General features: G+C 40.8%; 1 protein-coding gene across 1 annotated transcript in view; it reads left to right on the forward strand.

Annotated features, from left to right (window-relative positions):
* Positions 1–470: 470 nt before the first annotated feature.
* FREM3 (FRAS1 related extracellular matrix 3) overlaps positions 471–13,040 on the forward strand; it is a 95,416-nt gene continuing 82,846 nt past the window's right edge. Inside the window, 18 exon segments of the mRNA XM_058302764.2 lie at positions 471–1,185; positions 1,188–1,241; positions 1,244–1,483; positions 1,486–1,586; positions 1,588–1,819; positions 1,822–1,893; positions 2,000–2,154; positions 2,156–2,540; positions 2,543–2,872; positions 2,875–3,228; positions 3,231–3,359; positions 3,362–3,559; positions 3,562–3,606; positions 3,609–3,673; positions 3,676–3,912; positions 3,915–3,973; positions 3,975–4,003; positions 5,605–5,691. Coding sequence (XP_058158747.2) covers positions 471–1,185; positions 1,188–1,241; positions 1,244–1,483; positions 1,486–1,586; positions 1,588–1,819; positions 1,822–1,893; positions 2,000–2,154; positions 2,156–2,540; positions 2,543–2,872; positions 2,875–3,228; positions 3,231–3,359; positions 3,362–3,559; positions 3,562–3,606; positions 3,609–3,673; positions 3,676–3,912; positions 3,915–3,973; positions 3,975–4,003; positions 5,605–5,691 — 3,487 coding nt within the window.

A 13,040-nucleotide genomic window follows, 5' to 3' on the forward strand; every position in this document is an offset into this window, starting at 1 on the left:
TACCATTTCCCTTGACCTCCTCCTCTCTGACTACCATATATTTTTCTATGAAGAAAGTAATTAGAAAACAAGATGTCTAATAAAGCCAAAGGCAACTCACTGGTGATTAGATATGGAAACCACATTCTAAGAAAACGGAAGGAAGCATACCTACACACCCCATTGTGGTATGAGAGGCTCGCTGACTAGAAACAGATTAAAAGCTCTTCAAATATGCCAGCTTGGAGGCCAATCCCATTTCCCAATACCTGAGCAGAAGAAACATGTTTTGGAAGCATCTAAGTACAATATCTGGAATAAGCTCCTTCATCAGACAGACAGTTAGAAAATCGTATTTGCAAAATAGCTCCCACCAGCTTCTTTTACGTCCAAGACGGGATTCAGTTTTGGCTAGAAAATCCACTCCTGTCAGCGCCTATGAGGAGGGATGGAGTCTCTAGCCACTATTAGAAACACCATTCCCTGGATGAATGGACCTGTCTTACACGCCCTGTCTTCCACGCTCAGAAGTGACCCCGGTACCGGCGCAATCCCTCTTCCAGCTCCAAGAGACAATCACTTTGAAGCACCGGAGAAGGACAGTATGCAGACCAAATGATCTGTGTCTCCACGGGCTAGCAGGGGGGTGGGGGAAACGCGGGACGCGGGCGCAGTGGGGTGGGCAGAGCCCCTTCTCCCGGCGTCCGGGGCTGCTTTACCTGCCGCAGCTGAGGCGCAGCCAGGTGCTCCCGCCGAGTCCGCGCGTCGTCTCCGGGCTGGAAGCAGCCACAGCCTCCACCGCCGGCACCAGCAGCGAAGAGGCGCCTCCCTCTGGCAGGACAGCCTCCGGGCATTTCGGCGCCAGGACCCCATCCTTCGCCAGGGCTTGGGCTCCTTGGCATCCCGCCGGGGTGCCCTGGCAGCTTCTTGCTGCTCTCGCCTGCCGGGTACTGAGCTGCCCGGAGCTGCGGGACCGGGTATCCTCGCCTGGACCCAGCTCCCCCCGGCGCTCGCCGACCCACCCGAGCGCACTCAGCGGCAGCACAGACAGCGCCCGCGTCCTGATTGCCAACCCCGGGTTCTAACTGCCCGTGGGCCGCTCGCTTCGGCTCGACCCGCTCCGGCACCTGGTGATTCGGGTGCAGCCGGGGGACCGGTGCAGGGTGATGGCGCTGGACGCCCCGCCGCTGCGCCAGCGCGCGCTATCGCCTGCGCCTTCGGGTCCCGCCAGGTCCAGTACCCTCACTTCGGCTTCTGCAGCCCCGACGCTCTCGGGGACGCCTGCAGCGGAGCTACGACGCGCCGACTCACACACGGGTGCTGCCGCTCACGCTGGCGGTGGACGTGGTCATCTCCCGGCTGGAGATGGTGACGCGCAACAGGCTTTTGGCAGTGGAGAAGCTGCGGGGCTGGAAGCACGTGGTCGACAGGAGAGTGCTGGACTTCGCCTCCCGAGCCGCGGTTGCTAGCAATTGGCTCACCCCTCTCCCCCTCCGGAGCGGCCCATGCCCAAGTATGGGAGGTCGGTGGACGCCGTGAGGGCCCTTCTTCCTGGGGGTAGGGGCGTAGATTGTGAGGCTTTCATTGGCGCTGGAGTGCACTACCAGCAAGCACACGGCTACCACTTCTTCGTCAAACCAGGACCACGTACCCATGATGGCAGAGCTACTGGGGCCAGAGGATGCAGGCACTGGGTCAGGAGGGGTGCTGGCCCGGGTGCACTTCCAGGTGCTGGTGAGCATCTGCGAGGGAGCCGAGAACACGATATCCCCAGCTAGCTTCGGGGCCACGATGATGACGGAGGTCGGTTAGTTCGTGCCAAGAGCCCTGACACCTGATGCACTGCCGAGGACATGGAGTCAGACCCTCATGACCTGGTCTTCAACATTCTCAATGAGGCCACACCTGCCCAGGGCAGCAGGGCTACAGTGCTGCATCATCAACACTGACCACTCCCTTGGCCTTCCAGTCTCCTTCAAAAATGATCCCAGGGAAATCTTTCCAGCGAACTGGTATTAAGGGGAGTGTTTCCATCAACATAACAGAGACCAGACTACTAGTGACACCTTCCAGCTGAAGGTGAATGACAAAGTGCACCACACACCCATCGCTGTACAGACTTCTGTGCATCTCACTGTTGACAAGAATCCCAGGATCTCTGTCATAATCAGTTCAATTATTGGATGCTTCTATAGATGTCCTAGAAAATAGAGACACTGACATCACCAGGGGCATGATCCATGGCAAAAAGAATGACACAAGCAATTTGAAACTGACTTTCATTGTGGAGGACAGTCCCAAATTGGCCCCCATTCTCGTGAATGGTTTGTCTATGGAAAGAATCACTCAAGAGGACCTCATCAGTGAGGCAGCAGTCTATGTCCACACAGGAGGTGAAGTTGACTTCCAAGAGCAGCACAATTCCTTTAGTCTCATCCTCTCCAAGGATTCCTATCAATGAATGGTGGGGGACAGCACAGTGGAGAGGATGCAGGTACAAGTGACCATGCAGCCTGTGGAAAATGTGGCTCCCAAGGTCTCAATGGGGGAGCCCGACATTGTTCTAAAGATGGGAAGAGCCCCTTAACCTTGCAACATCTGAGCTTTAAAGATGTAGACACTCTCCAGGATGAAATCCTTTGCATTCTGACTGGTCAGCCAATCTCTGGCTCACTAGGAAACATTTCACCAGCTCCTGGTTCAGAAGTGTCACTGTCTGGTAACCCTAGCAGTGCTTTCTCCATCAGAGACATCAAAGAGAGGCATATCAATTATGTACAGAGTATTCACAAGGGGGTAGGGCCACAAGAAAATCGATTCACTTTTTGTTGCTCTAATAGCATCAACATCACCCCAAATGTCTTCTTCCCTATAATCATCTTACCCACTAGTGCTAGCAGGCTCAACTTTTTGCCCATGAATTTGGGGTATTCGAGGGGATGAGCCTGGTCATAGACACCCCACTGCTCAAAGGAACAAATGCTGACCTACCACCAAATGAGCTCCACATTCAACTCACAGACCTCCCTCCACATGGACAAATCACACAGCAGCTGACCATGAGCAGCCAGTCCATCCTCAGCTTCACCTTAGTGGAGATCCATGAGGCCTCCATCAATGTGTAGGAGCATGACGACTCAGAGACCACAGAGGACAGCTTTAAGGTCTGACTGAGTGGCAACAAGCACGCTACCCACAGTAAGGTACCCGTCATGGTGATCCTGGTGGATGATGAGATGCCTCAACTGACAGTGGGATGGAAATAGAGAATAGACACACTGAGGTTATCACAAACCAGATCCCCAAGGCCACAGATCTTGACGCCGATGATAAGAGCCTCAGTTTTATCCTCCAATACGGGCCTCAACAAGGTCTTCTCAGTGACTGAGAAAACCCAGAGGGGAAGTGAGGAACGGTCTCACTCCGAGAATGAAACTTACCCAGGATGAGATTGAGCAGGGCCTCATCTGTTATGCTCACACAGGTCAAAAAGGGATTCATGACCTTACCAAATTTGATGTGACTGATGGGGTTAACTCTTTGGTAGACGGCTGCTTCTATATTACCGTTGGCAACTCAGATGGATCTTCCCTGAGATAATTAGCAAAGGGGTGACCTTGAAGGAAGGTGACAAGTGACCCTCACCACTGATTGGCTTAGCACTAGTGACACCAACAGCACTGGTAAAAGCTTTGCCTTAGCCTCACATGAGTTTGTAGCTGGGGTCACTTGTAGAGCTCTGTCCATCCTGGGAGGCCCATTGTTTCTTTTACTCAATTGACTGGCAACTAAATATTATATGTTCATGCTTCAAATGATGAATAAGAACTGGACAGCTTCAAGTTTCAAGAGACTGATGGACACAGCCCTGGTTTCAGGATCTTCCAGATCTTTGTCACAGATGTGGATAAAAACAAACCTATTCTGACCATCCAGGACATAAACGAATACTACAAAAAGGGGATAGCAAACTTGTCACTCCATTAGAGTTAACAGGACAAGGATACCCCAGACAAGGTTAGTGGTCATTGTCCTCTGGAGGCCTCTGTCCCTCTCCTTCAGTGCATCAGATCTCTGTGCAGAATTGTCCTGACTTGGACAATTTATTAATATTGGCTTGATTTTTAAGGTTATGTAAAGAATGACATATCTAGAAATCATGTGCATAGTATTTCAGTGAGTCTGCATTTTTGGAGGTGTTTGGTACCTAGATTTTGGAAGTGAATTAATACACTGTACATAGTATTGTGCTATTCAAATGTAATTTCTATAAGAAAGGGTAGAACTAAGTTTAGGTAAGTGTCTGTGTGGGAGGTATGTTTTCAGGATTGTTTTCTTTATATTTGATGTTGCTACTAATAGTGAACTAGAGATGAAGAAAAAAGTCCCTGATTTCTGGGGTGAGGTGACATAGATGTTTGTCTTTTGGTTGCTCTTTACATGGTCTTATGACTTCTGTATGTAGCTCAATGTGTGAGATGTGAAGGGACATCGGGAATTTCCCACATACGATACATGTATACCTTGATATAATCTCAGAGTAAAGTGACCTTATGATGGGTTTTTGTTTGTTTTTAAAGATTTATTCATTTATTTATTTCTCTCCCCTACACCCCGCCCTGCCGTTGTCTGCTCTCTGTGTCCATTCACACTGTGTTCTTCTGTCTCCGTTTCTATTCCTGTCAGCACCCTGGGAATCTGTGTCTCTTTTTGTTGGGTCAACTTGCTGCATCAGCTCTCCATGTGTGCAGCTCCACTCCTAGGCAGGCTGGACTTTCTTTCGTGCTGGGTGGCTCTCCTCACAGGGCGCACTCCTTGCACATGGGGCTCCCCCACGTGGGGGACACCCCTGCTTGGCCCAGGCACTCCTTGCGCGCATCAGCACTGCGCATTGGCTGGCTCCACCCAGGTCAAGAGGTCCTGGGTTTGAACTGTGGACCTCCCATGTGGTAGGCGGATGCTCTATCTATTGAGCCAAGTCCCCTTCCCTATGATGGGTTTTTAAAAAACAGTTTAGTTATATTTTCAGAAGCACTGCACTGTGCGGGTGTGAATTTTTACATCCAAAGCAAATGAAAGCATATGTAGTTCTATAAATAAATAAGACCCTAATCAAATTATCTTTAAAATATTAATAATAATCAATAAGAACAGAATTATAGACCTTAATGACAAATTCTTAAAAATCAAAGAGAACAAGCAATAGGGAAAAAATCATTATATTCTCCTTTTCTTTTTTGTTGGGATGTAGCAGTTATTATTGCCAAAATTCAACTCAACAGATAATTAATGAGTATTCACCATGTTCTAAGCCCTATTCTTGTGCAAAAGAATTAAAACCAGATTGACCTAACTCTCCATCAGGTGCCAGAATTTTTAACTGAAGTAACCTCCCTAAGTCATGTTCTCCCAAGGATCATGAACACAGTAAAATAGGAATAAATTTTTAACTAAATTTCTGTCTTTGCCATTTTACTTTTTTAAAAAATTAGATTCATGTTCTGTTAATCACTGTTTTAAAATTTATTGATTGCAACATTTCTATGTCCTATTAAAAGATGGAAGTTCTAAAAATATACATTCTCCATTGTGCTAATATGACTTAGTATGATGTTCTTTGATTAGCCGATATTGAGGAGATGAGAATCTGTTACATCTTGAAAGAGGGCAGCAATTTATCAGAGGACATATTCTACTTTTCTGTGGACAATGGTAAGTCAATATTGAACCCATAAAAAGTATGCTTGACTAATTAAAATAAAAATGAAATTTTAAAAAATCAAATTGTTTACATAGTAATTATAATCAGTAATGCCATAATACAAATAAATGAATCTCTTTAAAAAATTTATGTTCTTAAACAAATCACATTTTAGGAAGGAAAAAGAACAAGGAATTTCGGCACAGGCATAGTATTTGACCTGACATGGGTTATGTGTGATGTTCTCTAAGCAATTGAATCTTCTCTTCATATGTTCTAAGACTCTAGCTGGTAGTTACAAATCAGAAAAACCACCGTTAGGTTTTGTTAATAAGATTTTAAGTTTCAGCTTAGGTTTTGGGAACAGAATCTTAGTGATTCTTATGATTTCTGAATGGGGTAAAAAATAATTTGGCATATAGTAAGAGAAATCTTGCCAAAACTCCTGTCTTTTTATGTTGTATCTGTGTATGTCTATTAAGTCTTCAAAGTAGCATAATGGGCAGCAACTAGTTAAAGGCAGTCACTTTCTTTTCAAAGCCAGGGCTATGCTGATTATGTGGTCAGAAAGAAAATCACATTACACTATGACAGTATGACAGCAGAAATTATGTCCAAGTGCTTTTGGCCACTCAACAACTTCTCTCAGTATAAATCATTACTCTTTCCCATTCAGCATGCACTTTCTGCTAAATCATTTGTGGTCAGTCATGATTGTACTTATCAAAAGCAGTCCTGTATTAAAAGCCAAATGGTATACTGGGTGTTTTAGTTTCCTAGGCTGTCCAGCAAATACCATGAAATGGGTTGGTCTAAACAACGGAAATTTATTAGCTTACAGTTAGAGTCCAGGAAAATGTCCAAATTAAGGCATCATAAAGGCAATGCTTCTTCCTGAAGAACAGCTGCTGGTGACCCTTGGCTCCTCTGCCACATGGCAAAGCACATGGCGGCATCCCCTGATCTCTTCCTTCTCTTCTGTATTCCATTTCAGCTTCTTGCTTCTGGTGGCTTTCTCTCTCTCATGTCTGAATTAATTCTGTTTATAAAGTACTCCAGGAATAAGATTAAGACCCATACTGACTGAGGTGCAGTACATCTTAACTGAAGTAACCTCCCTAAAAGGACCTACTTACAATGGGTTCACACCCACAAGAATGGATTAAATTTAAGAACATGTTTTTCTGGGGTACATACAGCTCAAACCACCACACTGGGTTTGAATCCCAACTTGCCCTATATGACCTTGAGCAAAGTACTTATCCTCTCTGTGATTCAGTTTACCCCATCTGTAAAATGGTGATATCTATACCTATTTTAAAAGTGTTGCTAAGAGGACTAGGTGAGATAATATTTATATACCATAATAATATATCTAACTACAGATCCAGTGATTCTGCCCATGCAGTTAAAGCAATATCACACTTATGCAGACCTTTAAACTCTCCATAATGCATCTGAAAATTCAAAAGCAGGCAGAAAGGTCTCTGGGGAGTCAAATTATCAGTGGCCTTGGCCCAGCATTTTCACACTTAACTCAAAGAAGCCCTTACATGGGGTCTATTTACTCTAATTTCCCAAACAATAGTAATTTTATCTTAAATAAAGACTGTGGTTAACATAAAGTGAGCTAAAAGTAAAGAGAGGGGCACAATGCAGAGGAGATAGATAAAAATGAACAGATAAAAAATATTCAAATTCTTTAAAATTCAAGAGGCCATGTAGTGGTGGGACAAAATGCCCAATATATTTCTGTAGCTCCTTATAACACAGCCAGAAGGATAACTGTAGTTAACAGTATAAAGCATTCTCTGGGCCTTTAAATCTTGTTCTAATAAATCTGTACTTGTTGACGTAAGAAGTTCACAATGTGTTGTTACCTGAAGAAAGTAGAAAATAGTATGTAAAGACAAAAAGGATGATTATATCCTTTTCTCACACACACACATAGAGACTTTCATATACATGGGAAAACATCTAATGTGTATAGAAAGATGTTAAAGTAGTATATAATGCCAATGATGGATTATGAATTGTTTTTATTTATTTTTTATTTTATCTGAAGCTTTTCTTTATATTTACTTGTGTAAATATAAATAGTAAATGATGAACACTATTATTATAAGGAAAAAAATTTCCACTTAAGAAAAAAAGAATACTTGAATATGTCATAACAAACTTGGGTGAATAATATTGAATTATATGACTGTATTAGTCAGCCAAAGGGGTGCTGATGCAAAATACCAGAAATTGGTTGGTTTTTATAAAGGGTATTTATTTGGGGTAGGAGCTTACAGATACCAGCCATAAAGCATACGTTACTTCCTCACCAAAGTCTATTTTCATGTGTTGAAGCAAGATGACTGCCAACATCTGCCAGGGTTCAGGCTTCCTGGGTTCCTTTGGGCTCAGCTCCTCTGGTTTCTCCACAAGGTCAGCTGTAGACTATGAGGCTCTCTAGGCTTTGCCTCTCTCCACAAGGTCAGCTGTAGACTAACAGGCAAACGACTCTGTCTCTCTCCCTGCAGCTCCAGCTTCAACATCAAACTCCAACATCAAAACTCTAACATTAAAGCTCTTAACTCTGTCCTTTGCCAAGTCTTTTATCTGTGAGTCTCCACCCACCAACACCCTAATGACGTGGCCCAATCAAAGCCTTAATCATAACTTAATCATGCCTTGGTATAGACCAGATTACAAATATAATCCAATATCTATTTTTGGAATTCATAACTATATTGAACTGCTACAACTACTGAACCTTGTTCAGAATGTTGGAGCAAATTGTCTTATCCCTTCCCAATTTTAGATAATGCCCGTAACTTATTTCATGTGATGTAAGCTTGCCTATGCTTGAGAAGAAAGTAGCTGCATTTCCCATGTATTAATTATAATTAGAATTCTTTATACCTGGTCTCCACATAGAAAAGTAAGGATTTGAGGTAAAAGTCTCCAGATATTGGGCAAAAGAGATGATTTCCAGCAGTTTTGCTCAGTTCTACTTCATTCTGCTAGTGCTAAAACATCCGTAATGTTTATCCCATATTTTAAAAAATAAGAAAAATATAATATATGCTCAAATTCAAATTGCCATGGGTATAAACCAAAAATAAAAGGTTTCCTTCCTGTCCCCATTCCCAGTTCTATTCCAGAGGAAACTAAACATTTTTCTATAACCAAATAAATATGTATATAAACATACCCACATAGCTCTAGCTGTAACTCTGTCTTCCATTCACAGTCCTAGCAGTCGGAGAGATAGCAGATAAATTTAGATTTTAATTACACATTGTTTAAGTTTTAAATTTTAAACATTATATGAAGAGGCAAGAAAATCATAAAGTCATGATTTTTTTAAATTAAGCCAATATTAAAACTATCCTTAAATGTGTTGCTCTACTCTTTAATTCTAAAGTTACATATTCCTCTGGAATGTAGAAGACATTTAATTTAAAGCAAAAATCATAGGTCAACAATGTTTATTTTGTAAGCTCACAACTTTCACTATATACTTATTGTTTATGTATGTTCATGTATGAATGATATATGTCAATAAAAATATATTTTTAAAAATCATAGGCAAACATTTGGATGCTATGTTTATGGGCTGGATGACTTACCCATATCTTAACTCTCTGGAGTCGCTGAACACATTATTTTTATTGTGTAGAGTTGTCTACAGATTTCAGCCAGACTGAGCTTCAAATAAACTGGAATTGCTGGACATCCTGCTTCATTTTCTCTATTGGAACTCACATACATGCACTGTTGTCTCCATGTATAAAAGTGACTACTTGGGCTTTTTAAAGGTTATTTACAAAATGTAGGAAAGAATATGCATATATCCATCTGCACATTTTCCCTCTGTCTATATTTATGAAAAACAGGCAGAACAAAACTTATGTCAGAAGCACAGAGAGGATATGAAACCCTGGACACATTAGCAAAAGATGATATATTAAAATTTGCAAAACAAATATGGCATTTAACCTGGTTAGGTTTCAAGAGCCTTACACACTAGCAACAGGTCAAAACTGGAACGTCAGTAACAATGTGATTTCAGCCCCTTGATGAAGCCTCAAGCCAGAAGAGGAAGGGATGAACTCATCAAGTGACCAAGAATGGCAGTGTTTTGTTAACTAGGTTTGTGATTATAAGTAGGGCATGTAAGTAGAATGTTCTGTTTTTGTTTTTTCACAATTGTTCCAGGAAGGGAATGCAGACTGTTGCTTGGAGCCTACAGACAGCTGTTACTGATACTGTTGGTATTCCAGTTCTTTGCTTTAATTTTTTTGTTGTTTTAGCTTTTTTATTACAGTAACTGATAGAGAGCACAAATTTTTCTCCAATTTTAACCACATTCAAGTAACAACTCAGTTGTATTAAATATATTCACAATATTGTGTTACCATTACCAACATCTAGTATCCCCTTCCTATTCATCACCTCCAACAGAAACTACTTACCCATAAGCTATAATTCCTAATACTTCCCACACTTTCTCCCAAACCCTGGCAGCTATCAACCATCATCTGTCTCTATGAAGATTGGTTGTTCTAGCCATTTCATAGAAGCAAAATCATAAAATATGTGTCAATTTCTATCTGAGTTATTTCACTCAAAATGATGTCTTCAAGGTTCATCCATTTTGCAGCATGCATCAGAACTTCATTCCTTTTTATGGCTGAATAATACTCAATTGAGAAGATACACCACATTTTGTTTATCTGTGCATCTGCTGTGAACACTTGGGTTGTTTCCACCTTTTGGTATTGTGAATAATACTGCTATAAGCAATGGTGAACAGATACGTGTTTGAGACCTTTGGGTATATACCAAGATATAGAATTATCAGATCATATGTTAACTCTATTTTCAATTTTCTGAGGAACTGCCAAACTGATTTCCACAGTGGCAGCCTCATTCTACAGTGACCAGCAAGGTATGAGGGTTCCTGTTTCTCTACATCCTCACTTTATTATTATTATTATTATTATTATTATTATTATTATTGCCAGACCTCATGGGTGTGAATTGGTGTCTCACTGTGCACTTTTACTTGTTTTTCTCCTTTCCGCCTTTACTTCCACCTTCTGTTCTCAGGTTCTTCTTCATTTGCTTGTTATTTTTTCAGCTTGGGTTGTAGAACTCATCTGCATGCCTGCCATACCCCTGTTGTTCCCTGTTTTCTTGGTTCTCTTTCCAGCCCTGCAATATGCTCTGCTGTGACTTTGTTTGTATTACTTAATCCCATTTATGCTTTCCTTCCCATTCTGAAAAATTGCTTTTTGAAAATATAAAGTCCTTTGACATATTTATTAGTACAGTACACAAGTAGGGATTCTATTATTAAAGTAGTCTCTACATTCCAAAATAAACAAATCTTATTATACCTTATTACACCTGACCTTAGTCACATCTAATAAATAGTGGGCAATTTGTCATTTTTAGAAGGAAAAATTCTCTGAAACAGAATTAATTGTTTTGATGTTCACCAAAAAAAAAAAAAGCCAAGATGACTAGCAAACCCTGCTGTGAAACAAAGTCCTACGTATGAGAAGTTAACCTGAATTCCCTATGAAATTGGCAGTGTAAACTATTTCACTCACACCGTGTGATTCAGGAAGTTAGACATCCCCAGTTTAATAATCAGAAAAGGCTCTCAACCATACTCAGGGCAGGCACTTCATAGTGCTGGCAGTTTTACCGCTGGAAGCATCCTTGCTCAGGAGTGCCAGCTGAGAACCCAGTTTCTTAACAAAGTTATGACGGACTGAAAATGGCTTGTGGTCTCTGCTTCCTGGGATGAAAGAAAAATGGAATATGAGTCAGTTGGCAAGGAACTGAGAAAAAAGAAAGAGTTTTTTGCATCAATTACTTTCTAGCCTTTTTAAGTGATTGGATATAATTGCTAGAGTTATGACTATGTGGGGGAAGCCTTGTAACAGATTTCCCATTTCCAGTGTTTAAAGGTAGTTTTTGATTTGATATGCAAAGATAAACTAACAAATGCTACTCAGCACTAGATTCTCAGTTGCCAAACTTATTTTTGCAGATGAACTAAAGAGAACAAAAGTAAATCAACTTTTCCCCTAAGTAGTTTATGTTCAATGGAATTAATCACTGGATCCTCACCCAAGTCAGTGGTGTCTCATTGGGCACTTTTCCTTTTTTCTCCTTTCTATCTCTACTTTCATTTTCTATTCTCATTTTCTTCTTCATTTCCTTTTTTATTTCTTCAGGTTAGCTCATGGAATTAGTTCTGTCTGTAGATAGAAATCAGGGTGTTGGGGAACCTAAATGGGAAAAAAAATTTTTTGACATCTTTAATTTTACCAAACTTCACCTAAAATACAGCATTCCTGTCAATTATAAATGTAGATAATAAACAACAGTACAACTCACAAAACCTATGACATTGTAACCAGCAGAAATGGCAGATAGTTTAATATCACACTGCAGGCACTGTGGTCACTTCAAAATATCGTTAGTATTCGAAGCTCCCAAAAAAAGAATTCCAATCCTACTTCATTAAAAGCTGCTAAGTTTAGCTGTAGGACAGTTACCACAGAAAACAGAAGTTGACCTTAAGCATACTATAAATATATTTATTTATAAAAATGAAAGTAGAAATATCTTAATTGTCCGTTAGGTAACTGAATATTAAACAGTATCATTAAAGGATCAAAATCTTTTTAGGTAATTAAACTTCACAATGCAGTGTTATAGTATTTTAAAAGTTATTCTAGTATTTTATTATTTCAAATTTTGTGGTAACCCTGCAGTTTATAATTGCCATATCAAAACTATGGGAGAGTTTTAGTTGGTTATTCTGAGCTAGTTACAAATCCATCTTCACCTCTGTTTATTGTACCATGTACCCCTATTGATTTTCCAAAATTTCAGGAATTATTTTATGTACTGTTGAGTGGGAGGCTTCTTCCTATGGCTCTGTTATGGAAATTTTGCTCTTTTGGCTGTTCATGCTAATTTGAAGGTTGTGAGATTTTTTTCCCCAGAATATTTCATGGATTCAAAGTGGTTTATTTAATGCTTCCTCTTTAGGACTATCTCAGAGGGGTTGGTGCACCAGTTAACTGATAGAAAAATACATGTGTAATAATATACTTTTGTAGCACTTTTGCACATACTACCCTTAAAACTTCATCAACACTTCCAATATAAACCTGACTTTTACAGGTGTTATACTTCCAGAAAAAAAAGCTTTTTTTTTTTTTTTCTAAAAAGCATTTAAAATACAGAATTTCAGGCTAGGAAAAATATTGTTTGACGATTGGGTATAAACATGTTTGAAAGGAAAATTCAGGCATTTTCCAAGGTGCTGTTTATGATACTTAGA

This window comes from Dasypus novemcinctus, chromosome 1 (assembly GCF_030445035.2).
Source record: "Dasypus novemcinctus isolate mDasNov1 chromosome 1, mDasNov1.1.hap2, whole genome shotgun sequence".
NCBI lineage: Eukaryota > Metazoa > Chordata > Mammalia > Cingulata > Dasypodidae > Dasypus > Dasypus novemcinctus.